Genomic DNA, 22,682 nt, shown 5'->3' with positions numbered 1-22,682 from the left:
AGAGTCACATCAGGCAGGGAAACAGGATGAGAGAGGCTGCAGGAAAGAAGACGGGCAACAGGCACTCCCATGTCCGATTTACAAAAGGAAATGAGGACGGACATGAGGATGAGAAAAGGGAGGTGAAGGAGGATGAGGTTAATATGTTCAAAGTAAAATGAGCACACAGCTTAGAGGAGAGAGGACGGAAGAGGAAAAGGAGGAGAAAGAAGAATCATTGTTGTGGAAGGTCAACCGTCTCCTTCAATGCCAGCCTGACCGGACACAATGAGAGGCCTGAAGCCTTGTTCGCCCTTCATTCATGGCAAGTATCCTGGTGGCAGACTGAGGTGCGATAAAGAGCTTTCTCAAGGTGAAGAGTGGGATGTTGACATCAGACTTTATGACATGTTAATCGTTACCTGCTTTAACACCATGCTTCAGCTCCTTTATCAAAAACATGAATGTGCAGTAAGGAAGGGCTGCTGAAGGAAATGAGTTTTTAATTTTTCATGAGACAATAAAAAGATTTCATGCTCGTGAAAGAAGACACCAAGGGGAAGGATGTGGTATCTTTGCCAGTGGGGAACATAGAAGATACTGAGGCTATAGAGATAGACAGAGATAAGAAGAAATGAATGGTTCCCTGGAAATGACCTAAAACTGAACGTCCAACTTCCTGAGCAGCATGGTCATATATCACGTTTCAAAAACATGAATGTGAAATGGGAGAAATTGTGCAGTATTTTCCCATCATCATCATTTCTCATTGAAAAAAAACAGCTCTTGATTGTCCTTGATAAGGATGGAAAGGAAGGTAGTGGGTTCCTGAAGCACAATAACGAATCATTTGAACTTTTTTAATCAATCTTCCTTCATGGACACCAAACCCGTCTCTTTCACGCTAGCCTTAGCCTCACAGTCTCACATGAAATAATTTTAAAAGACGCCTAGAGCTCAATAAAGAGAAATCCAACAAAGAAGGGCTGTGTTTAAGGGTGTCCTGGAAGCTCAGCCAGCTGTAGGCGCAAACCGCAATCTCATAACTCATTGAGATCAAATTTAGCATGACCTCTGTCCCATCAGTCTCCTTTTCTCATGTATGTCTGAATCTTGGATACCTCTATTTATTTTACAACTATCTGAGGAGTTATCTGAGCTGGAGATTGGCAGGCCCCATTACAAGTCCAAGTCCTGCATTGAGAATGTGTCATGAGTATGAATGAGTAAAACTAGAAGAGTGCACTCAGTAGAGTGCAGATCTCCACCAAGCGTGTCTGGGGGCATGGAGGTGGGGAACAGGGAGTGCAGAGCAGGCTGGGCGTAAAGCACGTATGCATGAGGAAGGTGGAACGAAGGGGAGACAACATGGAGGCTCCAAACCACCGGCGATGTAAAATGTTCATTTCAAAGTGAAAATGCAGACAAAAGAATTCACCGCTAAGAAACGGGATTCCAAAGCGAAGCGGTGGATGATCACTTGCTGCTCATACCGGAACATTTAAGAGGAGCGAGGTCAATAAAATCCATTTTTCAAAAACTGTGAGAGTGAGAGAAATGTCCTTGAGCATCCAGTCAGAAATCTGCACAAAAAAAATTACACACACACACACACACACACACACACACACACACACACACACACACATTCCCATCTAGGCTTACATCTGGCAGAGCAACCTATGTATTATTAGCAAAATGAAAAACAGTACTCATTATGCAGACAAACGGTGCTTGTGAGTGTTACTCTAGAAAGTTCAAGTTCAAACAAATACTTCAGGAGCTCATTTTAGGTTTTCTATGTAAAATCTTCATTTGTGAAGTGAATAGTGACTATAAGTCAAACTGGTGCTGTGGCCACAGGAAACCAAAACTTGGGCTGTGTTCAAAATCACATTTGAACAGACTGCTTACTACAAATTCGATCAGTATGTACTGCATGCTGCCTACTAAACGAATCATTAAGTGACACAGTCATGTGATTGTGACCTAACCGTTCCAAGCTGCCATTGACTGAAAACGTAATGCATTTTGGGGCAGTTGAGTATGTTCAGTAAGCTCACGCTGCACGCTCAGAAATTCTTGCTAATCCAATATACATCGGGACATTTCTCATGCAGACAAAACCTGCATACCATGCAGCTGGAACGCACCACACACGCATTTTGACGTCATACGCGTTTCCGAACACAGCCTCCCTTTCCCCCTCATGCCCACAAGGAAGTGAGCTTTCACTGCACGGCGCTCACATCTGCAGAAACTTTAACCTGACACCCTGCAGCTTAACATAACGTCCTCTTAAATACAACAAAGAGGGATTGTTCTCTCCTGTATCGAAGACAATATCGTCGCTCACAACACAACAACCTGCTTTCACCCTCCAGACCTCCAGACTCACGCTTCCCAGAAAGGAGGCTGGATACTAACACCACGCCAGCTTCTGACTTGCAACACTGGCTCTTCTCCTCCCTTTGCTCTGACTCACTTTAGGAGCTTTGATGTGGGAGGAAAATAGCTATTTTATCAACAACATGTGTTAGAATGTGTGTGTGTATGTGTGAGAGCGCACGTGTGTGGCTGTATTTGTGTATTTCTGCCTGATTTGAGCCACACCTGTCAGGCTAAATGACCTACTTCTGTAAGTGTTCCTGGTAAAATCTCAAGATACTGGAGCAAACATCTTCCTGCTGAACCCGACACCTGTTGCAAGTCTGGGCAGCAAGTTCTACGGTGGCCTAAGGTTTCTCTTCCAAGGGTAAAGACTCAAAGCCGCACCTTCTCTTCACCGCGGGCTCAGTTTCTACATCATTATCACATGCTTCTTGAGTTTGGGTCTGACAGCTCAACACTGCAGGCTAAGGAGTGAATGATAACTTTAGCTGAAGATTCACTTTTAAGAGGTTCAGGGGGCTAAATAAATCTCCCTGTGGCCTCTTTTTCCTGCAGCCTGCGCTTCATTCCCATGGTATTCAATAACTAACCTTAGTCAGTAGCCTCTAGCCTGGATAACCGGGGTGTTATTACACCACAGCAAAGTCATTCAGGTCTTGTGACATTTTATGGACAGTAACAACATCCAGCTGTAAGGTGTGTCAATGAAAATAAGGCTCATTCCCACCAAACCGAGAAGACAAAAAGTGCCTTTCATAGGTCAGATCTACAGAGACAACACACACTCACACACACACACACACAGATGTACACGTAGGACAGAAAAAGCACAATAATCTGGGTTTCTATTTTAAATTCCCATTAGTTTTTAGCTACTAATCACGGGTCAAATGCTGCTTCTTGAATAAGATCCCTTCTCTGCGTCTGACTTTGTGCTCTGTCCAGTTTGTCATGCGGGAGGTCAGTCAGGGTGTCCGGTATGAGAATTCTGCTGTAAAAACACCTCCAATTAAACAATTAGCGTCCATAACCACCTGCAGTGAAAGCCGGTTTTTAAACAGCTGTGAAAAGCGCAGCCGTCGCTTTTATGAGCGAGCAGCAGCGATCAGGTAGCCCCGTGCAGAAAGTTAAAGAGCATTCCTCAGAGTTCACTTTCCCTCCTCTCTTCCTGCTTCGTTCCCGGTGCTTTATGATCTTAAGAGTGCAGTAATTTGATCAAATTAGTGTGTGTAGCCTGCAAAACTGTGCTTGTCCCCGATGTACTCTTGGGGTGATGTTTTTCTAAAGTCAATCACATTTTGCCACGTTTCCTGGTCTTACAGAACCATTTCTATCTTTGAGGGAGAACGAGGCAGACAGCTGCAGCGGTAAGAAGAAACCGAAGCCCAGCTCAAGAACATTCTTGAATCAGGTTGGTTTTCATTGGATTACAAGTGGCTTTATCTCACCTTAAAGGCAGACTGCTTCATTTCTTTCAAGAGGAGTAACCTGTTATGACTGAGCTGTGATCATGAATGCATCACTGTAACAAACTCAATTACTCAAAGGGTATTTTTACACCTCTCAAACATGTCTGCAGGGGATCTTTAAAGAATGACAGCCTTGATTGTGAGGCTGTAGTTGCAACACCTGGACAAGTCAATTTGATTATGGCGCAACATTACGTAACCATCACATTTGGTTAATGCTATCTGTTTGAGGTCAGTGCAACAAAAAGCTAGAAAATCTTCACAGCAGCTTTCATTTCAGCAGTGAGAAAGTTGAAGTTTTGTTACACTGTTGGCACATTCTGGTTCAGTGTACAAGAACCACAGATTATCTATTTCGATAAAGTGTATTCAGCATTCTTCTTAAATAGAACTGTGACTTTGTGGCCGAGCAGATATAGAGAATGAGTCATCTGTAAGCAGGCATGCATATTCACAGGTTCACCACAGCTGCTGCTTACAGTTCTACAGTTCGCTTACTTAAAGTGTCAGAGAGGCAATTCCAGCGCTGAAAGTGATGCAGCGGTCGTGTTGAAGCACAGGGGATACAAATTTGCGACTCTCACATCCAACTTTACAGTTTCAGGTTCTTTTAAATGTTGACCATTTGAATTATAATTAATTTACTGCAATGGTGTAGTTATAATTGTATCATGAGAAAACAAACCTGTCTCTTTCGGTTCTTCTTTCAGTTCCTCCGATGACACATTTCTCTACCTTGTGACTCTCTAAAATGCTACCTTTCTCAATCTGTTTGTATATCTAAATCCCTCTGGTACACATATACTGTACATTTAATGCATTGAAAACTCTCCGCCTGACGACACTTAACCAGAGTGACCTATAGGCAGGTTAATCTCTGCAAAGGCGTTGCATGTGTAACACTTTGGAACAGCTGCAACAGCAATACAAAGGAAATATGTCATCCTGCTACATCCGCATGTGCATGCATCTCTGGGGCCTATAGTGGAGGCGGCATACCAGCAAAATAAGTCCCATATTGTCATGAGAGAAAACACACAAGTAAGTAATACCACAGTGCATCCAGGGGCTGAGTCACCGGATCGTTGCCGGGCAGTGTAACTAAATAAGTCCCCGAGCTAAAATATTTACCAGCTTCAGTCCAGCTGGAGCCCAGGGCCAATACTCCACATCAAAGATTAAGCTAATGAGATGAAGCGGCACACTGGCTGGAGATCTACTTCTGTGGTGATTGTTATGAGCCATGCCAGTTTTTAAATCTACATACATGCTGTTCCTGCAACATGGTTGTTTGCTTGAAGGTGACCTGATGAGCTTATTAATTATAGATGTACGAGGCAACATGGATGTTCTTAATGAATGCAACCTGTTGATGAAACGCAGGGAAGTTCCCCATATTTGAACTTCTACTCTGTAAATTAAAGGAAGTTCAAGTCTAATGTTTTGCAGCATGTTAATGTGAAAGAACAAAAAACCTTGATCACAATTTAGTGACACACAGAAAGGCCAACGCCAGTCACCTGTCACCTAAAATGCCAAACATCTGCTGGTTCCAGCTTCTTAAATGTGTGGCTTTGCTGCTTTGAAGTGTCTTCTGTCATCATAAGTTGAAAATCTTTGGGATTTGGACTGTTCAACGTGTCACCTTCCGCTCCTTCTGTTCCCAGTGTTCTGAAATTTCATTAAAAACAGTCAACAGAATGATTCTCTGTGAAAACATCTGTTCCAGCTCTAACTGAAGCACCATCCCATGCATAAGTAGTTAAACTGTGTGGCTGCAGTGACAAAATGCGTTGTTGTATAGTCTTTTAGTCTTAACCAAAAAAAACATCCAGTGTTTTGCAACAAATGATCAGTTACACAAGAAAGAAAAATGCGTTAAACGGTTCTGTTGCAAAATTCTGAATGTGCGTGTTGGCTCCTTCCATTTCTTTAAGGACAAATACATCATTTTGATCCAGTGTGATATTAAAAAGTCAGTGACTGTGAACAGGGTGTGTGTATGTGTGTGTGTCAGACAGTCTGCCCTTACAAAAGCGAGGCAACAATAGCACCAGAGCTGGGTTGAGTCGTGCCCTAATTTCCTTCTCCTCCACGCTACGTCACAGCCAGAGGAAGACCCCCAACCCCCACTGTGCTGTACGGCAGTGGCAACATGCATGCACACACACACACACACAGGCACGTACACACACACATCCTGTCATGAGCACAAATGCACTGGTATAATGGGAAACACGCATGTTGTATGATCTATGTGCAAATCCAGAAGATTCATAAATGCAGACAATATGCTGCACGCGTAAACAAACACACACACACACACACACACACACACACACACACACACACACACACACACACACGTCTCCTCTTTGTTACTCTGTGATGTATGCAGAGGAATGCCCTCAAACAGTGACACCCAGTCTTGCTTTTCTCTCCCTGATTCTTGCCTCTTTCCTCCTCCATCCTCTACTCCTTCCCCTCCTCTTCACAGCCTAGATTGCTCTGCTCCAAGCTCCTCCATAGGCAGATAGAAAATAAGGCCATGTCGGCTTTTAAACACTATTGTGAAAGACAACAACACCCCCACCTCCTCTTTCTCTCACACGCACTCTTTCTCTTTCTTTTGCCCCTTGGCGCATACTCTCCCTTTGCTGTGGACCTTTTAAAAAGAGGGTTCACTCCCTCCATCAGCCATAATTGAGAATTAGTTATGGTGTGGTGTGCATTTGTGTGTCTGTGACCCTCATCTATCAGCGCGGTTGACAGTCGAGCCACCGAATGACTGCTATTACCCCTCTTATTGCTCACTAACAGCACAGTGGGTGGCTGCAGAAAAACAAAGACAGAAGGTAAAGAGAGAGGCAGCGATTGCAACAGCGCGCGGTCCGTCGCAGGGAATTCCCACTTCTCCTTCTCTGGGACACTCACACACACAAACACACAAGTCCTCATAGCCAGCGGCTTGTTTTTGAGGTTGCTCGGGGCAGTTGAAGGTTCAATTTGAAGTCAGGGCAAATGCCTGGAAACGAAGCCATTATCAAGACAGTGCTAATGTGAGGAGGGCTGTTCTAAACTCCTAACAGGCCCCACACATGCCTGAGCAATGTGTGTGCTTTTAAGGTCAAGCCTTCGACATATATACTGTACTTTGTAGTACGGGACAAGCAGTCTTTCAGACTATCACTATGCAGCAGTGGTTCTCGGGGAGCAATTTCAGTTTTGGGCTGTGATTATGTAAAAGTTTAGGCATCAACTATTTCTCCAAAGGGCCAGCGTCTGCAGGCATTGTTTCATTGGCTAAATCTGGACAATTATAGGGCTAAAAAAGAAAAAAAGGCGGACTTTATGGTGCTCAGCCTGTCCATTTTTGTCCAAATTAAACCAGAGACTTCCTCTTCAGGCCATAGCTATTGATAAATCGAGACAATTTTAAACAATTTGTTGTTCTACTTGAAAAACTTCCATGTACTTCTTCAAGCTCCAACAACATTTGACTTTTTAAACTAATTTGGAAAACACTTTTTCAAGTAAGAACCAAATCCAGACCTCATGTATGAGTAGTCACTGAAGAGGTTGTATTTTCAACATCTTTTCAGGATGAGGTACCTTGTTTCCTCGGGTCATCCATCTTTCTCCTGTGTCTGTGTCTGTATTTTTCTTTTCATGTTCTGTATGTCTCTATATCACTGTGCTGTATCTGTCCTGACATGTTAATCCCACATCAATTAGCATTTTTTCATGAGCCTGTTAAAGATCAGGATACACACACTTTCAGGCTGCACTCTGTAGCCCATATACACAGTCACTAGGCCGCATAAGTCAAGATGAAGAATATACAATATCCATATTCACAGCGTATGTACAAATATGCATAAAATCACACACACACACAGCCAACACTAACAGGGACTCTAACTAACCAGCTGCATCCTGAGCTGCGTTTCCCATGTTTCTTCCCCCGGTCCTAAAAGCTTTATTTAATGGTTTAGAGGAATGATCTATATGACAGAAAGAAGCTTTCACTGTAAAGTGTGTGTGTGTGTGTGCGCACACACGCACGTGTGTGCATGCTTAACAGTGCATGACAATGTGATTATTACACATCTTAAGTGTAAGATGACTCTCAGACTAAAACATTCCACGCTCCAGCTCTGTCAGAGCAGCGAACGATGACCTCATTGTTAAAAACTAGTCCATGACAGCTGAGCCCAGGGACTCCAAGCGAGGAACTGGCCCTGGATCTGTACAGGTTCTAGCATTGTTTTATTACTGCAGTCATACGTTTTTCAAATGACTCTTTTCGTGTTAATATCACGGTCTTACAATGTGTCCGCTGCCAAGTCAAAAAGTTCCATAATTACCCAGAATATTTTCATAATGACAGGGGAGGCAATGAATAAAAAAGGATCCAAGTTGAATTGCAGTGTAATAAAGGTAAGCACATCCAAGTTTCATCCACTCCCCCCTGCAGTGGCTTTATGGCCCCCAGTTTGACAGCCACAGATTTAAACCACTGATGCATTGAATAAAACAGACACGCAAGATAACACGTGATGGAGATAATATTTAGTACCTCTAATAAGAAAAGCTATTTTGAAGTCTTATGAGTGCAACACAAAGCTGATCTGGTTGTTAATTCCACACATTTCTTTATGACATTTCTATCACATTAGTGAGGATGATGACACATGAAAAACACTGGATGCATCAAAGCAAAGGTTAGGAGTCACACTCAGGCAACACGCAGTGCTGAGCCGAGTGACGCGAGCGTAAAAAAATAACTCCATTACTCGTTACACCTTCAGCTGAAAACATGGCAACATCATGTGTCAGAGTCATAAAAACTGGCTAAACACGGCGTCTCGCTTCCCTCGCAGCACCAGCCAATGCCCAGCTGGTAATTAGGGCTTGTTTGGCTGATTGAACCATGTCATGTTAGAGGTGGAGCAGAGCACCAAACATTTCTACAGGCTCCGTAATGACAAGCTAGATGTGCCCTTAAATGACATCTGGCTAACACACACTTAAACTCACACACAGTTGTGTCTGTGCGTGCATGTACAGTAGGTGTCTGTGTGCGTGCGCGTCTGCCTTCTCAGTCTGCGTATGCCTCAAAAGCACTTAGAGTGTCCAAGGGATATTTTGTGGCTTTCAAAGTCTACACCGAAACAGAGTTTGTGAATGTGTGTGCAGGCGTTTGTCTGGACGTGTCCACATGTTTCACTGCTACGTAAACCGCTAACAAACAGGATGGAGCTGCTGTCAGAAGCAGGTCGTGCTGACGGCATCTCTGATTTAAAAAAAAAAAAAAAAAAATCACACTAATGAGCAAGGACGCGTCAAAATGGCAAACTCTTATAAGAAGAGAAGGAGAAAAAAGACAAGAAGGTGATAATAATGTCTGGAAGAGAAAACATTAATCACCAGAACTGTCAGCAAAATGCAACAAGCCCTTTGCTTGGTTCACTGGACCCAACCAATGAAGTGTAAGGCCAATATAATCAGCTCATAAGAGCATATCACAGATACATCAGTATCAGTGTACATCTCTATTATGTGTGCAAACAAGTATATAAACATGTTATTTACAATGACTCAGTTTTAGTAACATTTACAGGTATATTTCCTGTTTCTGGTATTTGATTATTATACACTGCACACAGCACCAGACGTGCAATTTATGCAATCCACAACCATGCTCCCTGCACTTGGCAACATTAATTATAGAGATCAACATCAGCAACAAACTACTCCTATCTAAAGGTGATGCAGTCTAATACAACAGCTCTGCACTAAATCGCCCAACTTTAACTTGTTCCTCTACTGAAAAGCCTGAGAAGACAGAGACACAACAACAGGCTTCAATCAGTCCACAGTAGCACCATCAGTCCAGAGCAGCATGGCACATGGCGCTGTAAACGTTCCCTTTCTCTTTCTGTGGTAACATGCATGTAGTCATTACAACAAAAACACATGTGAAAGCTGTCAGGAGACTCTGGGCCTCCTCCTCCAGCAGCAATTAGCAACTAACAAAACATTTAGGGGCATCCCGGGACAGTCATGCATCCTCTCGATGCCTCGAGAAAAACAGAGGAGGCAGAGGTGCGATGAAAGACGTGGCGCAAAAGATTAACAGTCCACCGCACGGAGAACTTCAAAGCGCTGGTGGAAAAGACCTGCTGCAACCGATCCATCGCACGCGCCAGCAAGAGCGAACAATACCGTGCGGTACAGGTATAAAAAGATTAACTACATTTGCTGACTTGCTCTTTGTCAGGCAGCACCCAGCTACAATGTGCGCAGAACAAGCAAATGACTCCCACTCTCACCGCAACCTCAGTGAATCAGGCCGCGCTGTTTGATTTCTAGACCTCACCAACGGACAAAGGCAGAATTGTCTTTATGGCTGCACATCAGCTGACGGAGCTTTGTGGTGACAGAGGACTGAGCGGGTTTGTTTTTAAAAGGTGCAGCCGATAACACAGGGGTGGAAAGTTCAGCTTAAACGGCAGGCCGGTGGTCTGACTTTCCAGGGTTTGCCTATCTGGATATGAGCAGCGTGAATAAAGCATTATATACCAAAATACAATCGTATCAGGAGGGTGTATGCACAGCGTTGCACCATGCAAGCACACAGAGTTGAAACAGCTGCCAATTGTGTTGCTGCAAAAGAGAAAATAACAGCTGTCACTGACCTATAGATGTTCTATAGGCTTTAAATCACAGTGTAATTCCCGGAGCAGTGTCATTGTCTTTTTCAAAGCAGGGTTAAGTTCAGTTAAAACGTGGTTGATGTGAGGTCATCTGGAGTAGTGGCATCGTTGATTGTGTTGCTTAAGGCTACCATCAGGTTTTAGTCATGGGTCACACAGTGTAACATATAAAGAACATTCATGAAGAGTTCAGAAGATCACCATTTGAATATTGGACAGTTATTTACATACAAATGCAAATTCCCCATTAGAATAGCTCGTAAAGAGGTAAGCAAGCAGCAAACCCTGCCATGAAAGTCCATTAGTCCATCTCAGATTCTTCCCTCACCACCTAAACATATCCAGTCTCATCATAGCAAAATGCAGCCACTTACTGGGCCACTCGCAGTCTTCATGCCCATGTCCCTGGTACCCACCTGTCCAGGTTTTCATTCACATCATCCAATAAAGAAGTAAAATAAGCTGGTTTTCCCTTTCTGACTCACCTCAGTAACAATCAGGTGGACAAAGTTATCAACATTTAACTACATCCAAGCCTTTAACACATCCACACACGTACCAGCACTCATCAGTGTGTGCAAAACACACACTCCCCCCCTCTCTGAACGCCTTATAATGTAAGCTGATGGCTACAAATGTGCTGACAGCTTCAGAGGACACCATGCACTGCTCACTCAAATTCACCCGCCTTGCCTCTCAACTGCTTATCAGCAACACACACACACACACACACACACACACACACACACACACACACACACACAGGAGAGAGAGCGAAGTGTGAGTATTTCATGAGTCCAATGTAACAGAGCAGTCCAGACTCCTCGTTTTCACTCACTCACACACATACACACACACACCTGGAGGCATGTCAACTTAGCCTAAGCCCTGTCAAAACCACATCCATCAAAACACATTGCTGCCACTGTGGATGGCAACACTGACAGACACAGACACAGGCAGGCAGGCAGGCACGCGCACACACACACACACACACACACACACACACACACACACACACACACACACACCTCCACTTACATTTCAAAGCCTGGATCAGCGCCTTGCCGTCTTTAATCAGCTCCTTGATAAACTTGTTGGTTTTGTCCAGCTCCAGTTCGTGGGACTTGAGTCTGTCCCTGAACTGCGGGCTGTCCAGGTAGCAGTCGCTGAACTCCAGCGCAGGTAGTCCCATCTTCTTTTCCACGGCCACCGGCCTCGACACAGCCTGGACGACCCGGCGAAGAGCTCCGAACGGGGGAAGGAGGAACAACGGGAGGAGGGAAGGAGGAAAACCTGGGCTACTACCGCTGCTGTCGCTGCTGCCTCTGCTGCTGTAAATGATGGAAAATCCAATTACAACATGTAAACAACGGGGCGGCGAAGTATACGAGAGAAATGCCTACCTACATAACCTTGCTTTTCTATCTCAGGTGAGTTGACACAAGCAGGAGTCCCCCTGTCTCTTTCAGAACGGCTGCAGCAGTCCGACACGGCATCCAATTAAATGAAATTTAAAAAAGAAAAAAAAAAAGTCACAGCAGATAAGTGTTTTTGGTGGGGTTCAAAGAAAACACTTGCTCAGGTAGACCGGTGCAGCATTCCTCTCGACCAAGTCATTGTGGACCGGACAGAGTCAAACCGGGGGCGAGGAGGGAGGGAGGGAGCAGCAAAAAAAACAGAACTGGCTCGTAAATGCGGTGTCTTCCCTGGGCGGTTTTAAACGCGCTGCTGTCTCCCCGGACCCGCTCGGCTCAGCGCTGCAGACCGTAATCAACCTACCCGTGCGCGGATTATCCCCTGATTGGCGTCTCTCTCGGCCAATCAGACGGCCGAAGCGAGAGCCGAGCGTCTGGGGCGGGTGTGCGGTGAGCTGCTCTACGTCAGAGACAAAGAAAAAAGAGACGATGTCTCACTCTGATCTTGTTTCTAGGAACCGTTTTGGCAGAAAGCATGTTTACTCAAGTACTGTACTTATAACTTGCTCCAGTGTTTCTATTTTTATACTACTTTAGGCTTTGATAGTAGCCTTAGTTACTTTGTAGACTTATTTTTATTTGATTAATAATACAAAATACAAATGAGCTAATGAATTATGATATATTAACATTGGGTAAGATACCCAGCAGTGTATACAGTAATTAAAAATGGCTGCATGTGTACATGATGCAGCATTAAAGCAGTGATTATAATCCTATAATACAGGACTTTTTTTAAGGACTTTATACATCACATATTGGAGACAGACAGAAACTACAGCCATGCTAACAGCTTAGTGAGGGTATACTTGGGCATGGTGCTGATGCTTAATAGGTAATAGCCTGTTGGCATTCAAACATTTCACCACAAAGCATTTAACAAGGAGTAGAGCTGTGGTTGACAGGAATTTCATTAGTTTGGTATGTTTGGTCATAAACTAGATTGGAAAATCGGTAATTTTCACCTGATTATGGTTTTAATTTAAAAGTTGGGGGATCAACAAACTCTAGAATTTATCCTCTTTGAACCTTGAGTATCTGGAAATTCATGGCAATTCATAGCTGTGAAGATCTTTCCCTCAAATCCAAAAACTTTAGTCTCATAGTGGCACTGAAGGGCAAGTCAGACGGATTCACCCTCTGGGAACCATGAACGTCTGTATATAATTTCATGGTAATCCAATAGTTGTTCAAATATTCAGTCTGGACAGCAGTGGTGGAACAACCTTTACAGCTGCACTGCTATCCTTAGACCCACACAGCTGGTGTGGTTAAAAAACAAATGTCCTTGATCAGATATGAACAAGATGGCTCAAATCTGACCGATGACCATCATCTGGTATGCTGCAATTATGTAGTATGCATGATCAACCAGTAGGCCACCAGGGGGCTCATTTTAGATAAACTAGAGGAAGCACTTTTTTATAATTCACCCTTTGAAATTATTGTGCATCTGTGGTGCATTTGATACATACACATGACCTGGACCATTGCAAAGCTACAATAAGGTGTTAATGACTCATCAGACCTAGAGGCTGTGTGTCTGGGTGTGTGGTCAATCACAGGGCTCTATATGCTGTTCTATGTTATGACTTCTGGAAAAAAAAAAGAGTGGATTGTCATGTTAGGATGGGGATCCTCATTCAACAGTTTAAGTCCAGGAGTGGGTGCATGTCAGCGAGTGGAGCCAAATATCTGTTGAGTATGACATCTTCCCGGGCATAGACAATCTTTGCATGCAGCGGGCTGAGAGTCTGGTTGGTGGGAGGAGACGCTGATGTCATTTCAGCCAGAGCGGGGAATTTCTGTGGAGGGGAATCTGCCTTGGATTAACGCCTCCGTCGCTCTCTGGCGCCCTCTGTCGGCAACGTGCCGCGCTGCAACAGATGTTTCTTTCTTCTGTAAACTTTCAGTGACTCCTTTCACTCTGAAATTATTGTGGTTCATATTTCATTTAAGAATCTGCTTCACACTAACTTGAATTGCACTGATTTTGTGTTATACAGTAAGCCAACGCTGTCTTACCATTAAAATAACACATTTTGATTTTTTTTTTTTTTTCAACGTTACATGCATGTTATTGACACACACACAGCTTGTGTTTGTGGTTATTGTGTGAAAACAGCTCATATTTAGCCGTGCTGTTTCCTCTGCCAAAGCACAGTACAGCGTCTGGTCGCTTGCTCATTTCTCCATCTGCCACAGTGTGGTGTACAGAGATAGCCGTTTACAGGAAGTCAGAGCCGGTTGTTTGTGTATGCAGGAGGCTAGTTCAAGAACCAGAACTAACCAGTTTACAGTCAGGTACATGTGGGAAACACACTGCTGCATGTTTCGTCACACTGAGAGCCGGCTCCTATTACAAATGAAAATATCCATTATGAAAAAGTGATCTTACAAAATCAAGGATAACATTAACATACAACAATGTGATGCAACTTAAAGAACACGGTTTGTCCTTTGACATGCTAAAAAGAGTGTAACTGGTAGTAACTTGTATGGACAACGGCAAAATACATGTCAAAGTCCTGTTTAACGATCACACACGACGCGTCCCTGCATGACCTCATGCACTGCAGTTGATCTCCATTAGAAATAAATTGTTTCCTATCCCACATCATAAACCAAGCCTGTAGAGAGGGGGGGGGGGGGGGGGGGGGGGGGGTTCAGTTTAAAAAAAAAAAAAAAAAAATTTCCTTTCCCATCAGCACCACTCAGTGTATTTAAAGATGGTAGCTTGAATCAGTATCAGTGCTAAGATGCTTTATGGCCATCAAGATGCTGTTAATTAGATTTTCGTCCATCCTTTGCATCAACCTCTCCCAGAGAAAGCTTCCTGTTGACAGAACAGTAACATAATTATCGACTCGACGGCTTAAAATATGTATCCATGTTTCCATTCCCTCTTTACAAACACAAAACAAATGGCAGATGATAAGCTGAGGTCCTCACAACTCCAATGTCCTCCTCAAGATAGAAAAAAATGTCCACATTAAAGAAGAATCTCACATTTACGGTAGCAGACATCACTCTGTCTGTTCAGTCTTCGATCAAAGATGTTCATGAATCCATGTCTGCATATTCCTTCATTTCATACATACTTGCTCGGAATTCAGCCAATTCCATTTATCTTGGGATCTGGACTAGAATGTCAAATACCAGAATAACACATTGCAATAAGTAAGTGAATCTATCTCAATACAGTACATCACCCCTCTCCTCAGTTCAAGTCATCCATATGCCACAGCTTCACTGTTTCCATTCACCTTCACCTCATCACAGTCACATCCAGGTGACACTGTTTTCAGTGTAAAAGCGCTGATGAAGCCTCTGTATGCCACCTGCCCAGCACTAAATGGCAGATTAAGTTAACGACTGGCTGCTGAACACAGTGGATATTTGACTTACATCCAACAGGTGGACCCAAACGCAGCACCAAATGAATCCTGATGTTACTCCACACATACTGTACACTCTCAAAATATTTCAATCCAGGTTTAAACACCACCAGAAACCGAAAGAAAAACTGTTGTCTGGGCGTGTGTGAATGCAAAATCTGTTTTTTCATCTGATCAGTGAGGGGGTGTCTCACAGCTCCCTAACAATGCTAAAACAACAGATACAAAGAACACATATTGCGCAAAAGGAGCTTCAGCCAAATAACACTGAAATTTCACACTTTCCACTTTTTGTGATATTTTGCATTTAGGTTTCATGTTGCATAGTACTACAGTAAGCACAGAGCAGACATGATCTGCCATCTCCTGGTAAAAAGAGGTAATGCAGCCACTTCCAAAATAGAAATAAATAAATAAAACTAAGCAGCTCAGCCTGAACAGGTGAGCGAAAAATAGGTCAGACTCTCCACTTTCTGGCAGTGCACTCACTGTGTTTTACTGCACATTCTCCACATAGTCGTACGTCTCACGATTATACAGCTGAGACTGGGTGCATGTTTTTTAAATGTACTGTAGGGGATGAATTATAGAGAAGAGAGCTTGAAGTATCCATTAGAAGAAGACAGAGACGAGGCAACCACTGTGAATAACTCACCCAGGCTGCACACTGCTGCTGTTTATTGCCGTGCAAGTGTGAGACAGACTGTGAAAGTGTGCAAAAATAGATCCCGAGTTCGCTGACATCTTAGGAGCCATTTCAAGCATTTTGAGAGATAGCGGCACCCCACCAAGCGAGTGGAATACATGTTTTTCAGTTGAGTGCATTCACTTAGAGAGTTATCACAATGCAGATGAGCAACAGCGGGGCAGGCAGGGGTGGCTTCTTGGATGTTTTCCCCAAAGCCCCGAATATTTTTGGTTTTTAAAATAACTTCAACTTTGTTTGATTTTCCCCTCAGGCTCTCTGACTGGACAGGCAAATCAATGCAGGAAAGTTCTATCACTGGAAAATGTCACCATCTCTATAGATGCAAACACTGTCATGAGGGGTTGTTGTCTTGTGTGTCCTGTCACAGTCAGCGAGCGAGGTTGCTAGCCAGCTACCTAGCCAGGTTACGGACTAACAGTTCAGAACATAAGGAAATTTTTCTGAGGAGTCAACCTCAGCCACCAGCCACAGAAACTATTTGAGGGTCATCAGAATGAGCCAGGTAACTGATGTTTCAGGTTGAGAATGCACAGCTGGAACACTTAACGTTATGCTAGTAGCAGTGAGATGACGAGGTGACTAGGCTAATATGGACTGCTGGCTAGCTAGCCCGCCTGCAGCGTTCAGAGAACTTATTAAAAAAATAAAATCCGACTATTTGTATATACGCTATTTTCACGTTTATACTCATATGATACACCGTTAGAAAGCTAAGATTCACATGAATCGATCACGTTAATCGTACCAAGATACAGTCACCATAAACGCAAACATCTGACAAACAACCGTTTATAAAGTTGAGAGAACATTGAGCCTACTCACCGATTATGTCTCTGGGTGATCCACAGATCGATAACAGTCCGACAAAAACGGTCTGGTAATATCGACAAAGATCCAGACGATCCGCTGCACAAAAATATTGGGGCCAAAACATGGTAATAATCCAGAGAGAGATGTTTTCTACTTCAAAATTAGCGGTTGATGTTCCTGTTACAACTTCCGGAAACGTATACAGGTTGTTACTCTGGTGTCTCAAGTTTCAAATGACACCTTGACCAATCATGATCTGCCATACGAAACCTAGCAACCACAGCAGCCAATAACAGTCTGAGTTGGAGGGAAGGGCCTTGTGTTTGGCTGTGTGATGATCAAGCAAATCACAACCAACTTTGCAAATGACTGACACTTCAAATAGCCAATGAAACTCCGGATTCACCACCTCACCAGTGGTGAAGTGGTGCATCCGGGTTAGTCAGTTATTTACAGCTTCAGTGCCCTCAAATCAAGGAGTTTAGTGCTAAAAGGGATATTACACATGGTTTGCAGTGACAAATATAGTAAATTTCCTCAATATAAAGATAAAGACCAAAATATAGGTAGAATATTTAATTTAACATGAATATAGACAGCAAAAATTTAGATTTCAATATACCTATATAAATATGGATATTAATGATGTACAGATTTTTATGCGTTCTATTATCTCAAATGGCTTGAAAAACAGTGCATGTAGCAACTGTAAATGGGAAAAAGAAATCTCTGCAGGGGAGCATGACCCCAGACCCCCTAGCTTTGAGATAAGCCCTGAATGTTTACAACATCTGGCTCCACTCCTGCAGATGACAGGGACTTGGAAAATGTTTCCTGCAAAATTGTGAATTATAAACCACCGCCATCACTTCACCTCCATAAAATTGATGCTGTGATCACAATAATAGGTGCGTAATCTCTTTGTTCTTGAACACTATCTCTCCCTGGAAACATTCTGGCGTGAGTCTAAAACAAATCCAATATCTTTGTTTACAGAAGGAAACTATCCAGAGAGACTGCGTTCCAGTTTGTTCACATCTGTTGGGGCCCCAGTTACAAAACTGGAATCTGAGAGGCAGAGCAACACTTTACTGATGATCAGATACTTTAAAAAAAAAAAAAAAGAAAGAAAGAAAGAAAAGAAAACTTGAGTCTGCCTTTTCTTAATGAGGTATTTCATCTGAGGTCAAACATCAAACTCTTCATGCCTCTGATGACTGCACCTGCATTTATGTGCTGAGGACATATGCTGTATGTTGGGTAACTTATTGTCAAGCGTATTCTTATTACTGAGGATTGAAGTCCTGCATGGAACGTGACCTAAGTATCCTTCGCACTGTCACCACTGGGCTGAGGTACTGGCATTATGTAAGATTAATTCTGGGAACTGAAGTCATCCCCCTCTGTGTCTTTTATAAATGTTTGTATTGTGTTGCTCGCCAGTGTCTCCAGGAGGACGCCGCTATAAGAATGTATCAGCTCTCAGTCAGACAGGCAGTCCTGCTCATTTCCAGGCTCTGGCTGGATCCCACGGCCTGGACACTTACGTCACTCTGTGTCTGTCTCTGTCTATTCTAGTGTGGTAATTTTAGTCCTGACGTCGGCCTGTTAAAATGAGAAGGGTGGTGAGGTGAGAGTTGGGGGGAGGTCGATGGGGTACAAATACAGACATGCACACGAAAGTCTCTGAAGCCTGCTGGTGGAGAACGTTTGGCACAAAAAGACACAGAGAGTAGGTTTCATCCAAACCTTGGTTAAAAAAAAAAAAAAAAAAAAAAAAAAAGAGGACATGCTGGCTCATCAGGGGCACCGTCACATGACTTTCTCACAGGTAGGTGACTCATGACATCAGAGGAGCCTTGTTGCTTGTGTGGGAATGTGGTTACCTACTAATCACCTCCGCTGATTCACTAATAACAGGTGGTGATCGTTAATGCAGGAAAGCAAGTTGATACTGATCTTGCTTCTTTTTTTAAGGAATTAATTGATCTGGCATGTGTGTGTTTGTGCATGTTCTTTTTCTTATTAATCCTCATGGCTTTTCGTAACACATCTGTGAATCAACAGATTTTTCTCCCAGCTGAACTTTACTTTAGCTCAAAAATCATCCCCTTCAACTCCGTTGCCCGGATCCAAACAGGTTCAATCTCTCCTCCCACTCATCTGCACTCTCACTCGGTCAACGCTTGGACTTTTGACGTCATTCCCTCACTGGCAGCTCCGTCCGAAGGTCCCCGAGGACCAGTCTGGCACTATCTAACCTCTCATATCCCGTAATGCAACATTCTTCTCTGGGTCCTGTTCTGAGGAAAAACTGTCTGTGAGTGGGTAGGCCTTACATTCCTCTTGTGGCTTTGCGCCACTCTGTCTTTCGCTTTCCTTCTCCCCCTCTCATTCCCCTCTTCCTCCCTCTGTTTCTTGTGCCTTTCCAAGACATTCCAGATGTGGGCTAGCCTGGCTCTATTGCAGCTATACTCTACCTCTGGCTACAAATGATAGCAAAGACCAGAGTTGTACAGTAACACTGCGGGCTGCGTCCTTCACTGCTTCCCAGCTCCTTTTCCTTTTGACAGGCTTTACGACAGCCGCTGCTGCTCTGGGATCTCTACCCTCCAGGACACTGAGATTACACTGTCATTGTGGCTTTAAAATGGGCTTGATTGTGTTTTGGATAAGCTTTTGAGGAGGAGACAGACAGTCCAAGGGTAAGACAGGCAGGACTGGATGGATTCTAGCTTCACAAGCGGAAAGATTTTAAGTGGCTGCTGGAGATTTGTTTGAGTGTTAGTAAAATATAGTCGGCTGAATGCAGGGTGTCAAAGCATTTCTGCGTCAAACAGAGGGATGAAAATGGCTCTTGTGTTTCACTCCTGTGTTAAATTGTTGCATATACTTGTCAGACTGTTGCTGGCACTTGCAGCATTTTCAGCAGGGAGTAAAAACCATTACAGCAAATTTTCTCTGTCCTTCGCTGCGTTCGCATGCTGTTTATCTTGTTGTCTGGCCTTGCACTGATTTCAGGTGAAGGTTACATCACTCCCATCTGGAAATTATTTTCACAAAGAAAGAATCTACATGACGTTCAGTCTGAAAACAAGTGTGGTCATGTGGCTCTGCCCTGGCCTCCGTCCAGATCTGATTCCCTGGCTGGTTTCATCACATCATGAAAAAACGGAGTACCTTAAAAGGTTGACAGAGGGAAACAGAGAAGCAGAGAGAAGGAGAAAGTGATTGAGGAAGGCTGGGGAGGAGAGCGTTTCCCGTAATCATCATGAAGGCGGCGTTGTCCTGCCCTTCCTGTTTTCCCTCATGTCTCAGACGCAGTCCAGGTGACACGGACAGTGAGCGCGGTGGATCTGCTCTGTCGTTGCAGGCACAGGGACATCACTCGGCGTCATCCAAGCCTCAAACTCTCTGTAGGATGTCTGAGGGAGACGTTACAGTGCTGCCGTTCGGACCTGCATCTCTGGACCTGTCCAGACAAGAGCAACGGACGCTGACCAGACTGTACAGCCAGAACGGAGGATATCACCTCAGGATTTTACCAGATGGAACTGTGAGTGGTGGCAGGCAGGAAAATGACCCCTATGGTGAGGAAGGTTTCTTTCTTTTTGATGTGTGATTTGGATGTTATATTTATAGCAAACTGAAAGATAGTGAGGAGAGTGATTTGGGTATAACGCTACATTGTGTTATTGACTTTTAACAAGTTTTAACTTCACTGTTGATTAACAGATGAAACCTTTGTGCTCGTTAAAATAATGATAACCAAAAGAGAAGAGGCAAACTTAAGATGTGTTGGTAAAAGTTATATCAGGAAACTGATAAATGAACTAAAGCTGAGACTTGTTAAACTCTAACTGCAGCATTTCTGGTAAAGCTGCTCAGTGATTTGGGTCTGTAATGATAAGTACTTAGCCTGTCTACCCATTCAGACAGGGGCCGATGCTGGGAAAATGTCTATTTCAGCAGAAAAACACTGGTTACATTGTGTTTAAGTAGGTTTGGAAAGGCAACAAAAAAAAAAAGTCCTGCAGCAGTTATGTTGAACAGTGTCCTGTGTTTGAGTTGCAGACATCCTGAGGCTGAAGGCTGTGAGTGTAGGCGTGGTGGTCATCAAGGGCGAGATGACAGGAAGGTACCTGGCCATGAACAAAAACGGACGCCTCTACGGATCAGTGAGTTTTCACATTTTGTCAGAAATTTACTGCTGCCATGACATAAAAAAGCTCATTTGTGATGGAAAAATTAAAATGTTTCCACATCAAACACATTTGGTCGACATATCGCGATACAATATTTCTCTTTCTGTTACCTAATAGTCACATAACGCTTATTAACATGTCAGTTTAAACTCACGAATTCCTACAGTTTTGTAATAGCCAAGGTTATTTCCACAACTGCAACACACTGGAAAATCACAGTCCGAGCTGAGTAAAGGATTTTTCTGCATCATATAAATCACTGTGAGTAATAATTTGTAACTGGGATCTATAAAACGATTGATGAGTAACATAAGCCATTAAGGAGTTACACACTTGTCACGTAGATTCTTATTTCTATTATTCTGCATTTAGCACTGTTCTTTATACTGCTCTGTCACTGTGTGTGTGTGTGTGTGTGTGTGTATCCACACAGCCTTAAAGGAGAAAATAAAACTTTCCTCTGCTCTTCTCTTTCCTCTCCCCCTTTCATTCCCTTGTCTCAGCAAGCGCTGAACGATGAGTGTTACTTCCTGGAGAAGTATGAAGAAAACCACTACAACACATATTGCTCTCAGAAGTACAAGTGGTATGTTGGGCTGAAGAGGAACGGCCAACCCAAAGCGGGTCCAGACACCCACCGGGGTCAGAAGGCCATCTTTTTCCTGCCAAGGCCTGCAGGCAACATGTAAAGCAAGACGGCACCGGGAACCATGGTCACGCTCACCGAGGTCTTTAAATGCACATTAAAAGTGCAATTTTACACCAAGCAAAGTATCTCATTTAAAGCTCACTTAAAATCAGTACGACAGAGCGGTAAAAGCCTGAGGCAAACACATGAGTTCAAGCTCTGTTTTAATGTTAACAACCTACATGTTCTCTTGTTTATGCAGGGAATATGTGATTAGCAGCTTATACTGCGCAGGATCATCACAGGTACACGAGTTAATGTCCAGAATACTTTTTGCGTATCAGCACATACACACCCTCTCGCTGCAGACAGAAAAGGCGTGCAGTATCAGTGCATGTCCATCTTGATAAATGGTGTTCACTTTGAACCCCAGCATGAAATACCACTGCTGGAAGACAGCGACGGACCGGTTTTACACAGAAATAGTTTTACAGTTGATCACGTCTGGCACAAAGGAAACCAACAAGGCAGTAAAAACAAAAAAGCCGACCATCTGGCGTCGAGTTCACACTCAAACAAAGTCCACACTGCGGGGAATAATAGTGAGAATGTAATTATTTCAGTGCCTTGCTTAACTGCACTTCAGTAAGGTGGATGTTTGCTGACTGACAATCTTAGCGGTAACTACCTTTAATCTGCTCAAGCCTGTTTGATGCCTTTTCTGTAACCACTCGCAGGTCGAAGTTGATACCATCTTAGTGCTCCTGACACCAGCAGCCTTATTTATGACGGGGTTAGAAATGGCAACAGCGAAACATTTGCATGATTATACAATTATACTGTGTAATTATATTATGTGCAAATCTTTAAGGAAGATGTGAACGCTTTGTTTCAGT

General features: G+C 43.5%; 2 protein-coding genes across 4 annotated transcripts in view; one reads left to right on the top strand and one right to left on the bottom strand.

Moving 5' to 3' along the window:
- Nucleotides 1-11,815, bottom strand: part of LOC143332467 (rho GTPase-activating protein 26-like) — an 86,792-nt gene extending 74,977 nt beyond the window's left edge. Inside the window, exon 1 of the mRNA XM_076749950.1 lies at nucleotides 11,600-11,815. Within this exon, the coding sequence (XP_076606065.1) occupies nucleotides 11,600-11,753 (154 nt within the window). The 5' untranslated portion in view covers nucleotides 11,754-11,815. The remainder of the gene's footprint in view (nucleotides 1-11,599) is intronic.
- Nucleotides 11,816-11,885: 70 nt separating this feature from the next.
- LOC143332468 (putative fibroblast growth factor 1) lies at nucleotides 11,886-21,927 on the top strand. 3 transcript variants are annotated; one of them, XM_076749952.1, is made up of 4 exons: nucleotides 11,886-11,991; nucleotides 20,327-20,543; nucleotides 21,028-21,131; nucleotides 21,662-21,927. In XM_076749952.1, exons 1-4 carry the CDS (start codon nucleotides 11,899-11,901, stop codon nucleotides 21,845-21,847), a joined length of 600 nt encoding a protein of 199 aa, XP_076606067.1. In that variant the 5' UTR covers nucleotides 11,886-11,898; the 3' UTR covers nucleotides 21,848-21,927. The 3 variants fall into 3 exon arrangements, with proteins under 3 accessions (XP_076606067.1, XP_076606068.1, XP_076606066.1); XM_076749953.1 differs by lacking the exon at nucleotides 11,886-11,991 and adding an exon at nucleotides 18,668-18,784; XM_076749951.1 differs by lacking the exon at nucleotides 11,886-11,991 and having other exon boundaries at nucleotides 20,191-20,543.
- Nucleotides 21,928-22,682: the final 755 nt, after the last annotated feature.

Source organism: Chaetodon auriga, chromosome 15, assembly GCF_051107435.1.
Source record: "Chaetodon auriga isolate fChaAug3 chromosome 15, fChaAug3.hap1, whole genome shotgun sequence".
NCBI classification, from domain to species: Eukaryota; Metazoa; Chordata; class Actinopteri; order Chaetodontiformes; family Chaetodontidae; genus Chaetodon; species Chaetodon auriga.
The sequence above is the reverse complement of the archived record's forward strand: the minus strand, read 5'-3'. Positions and strand labels throughout refer to the sequence as shown.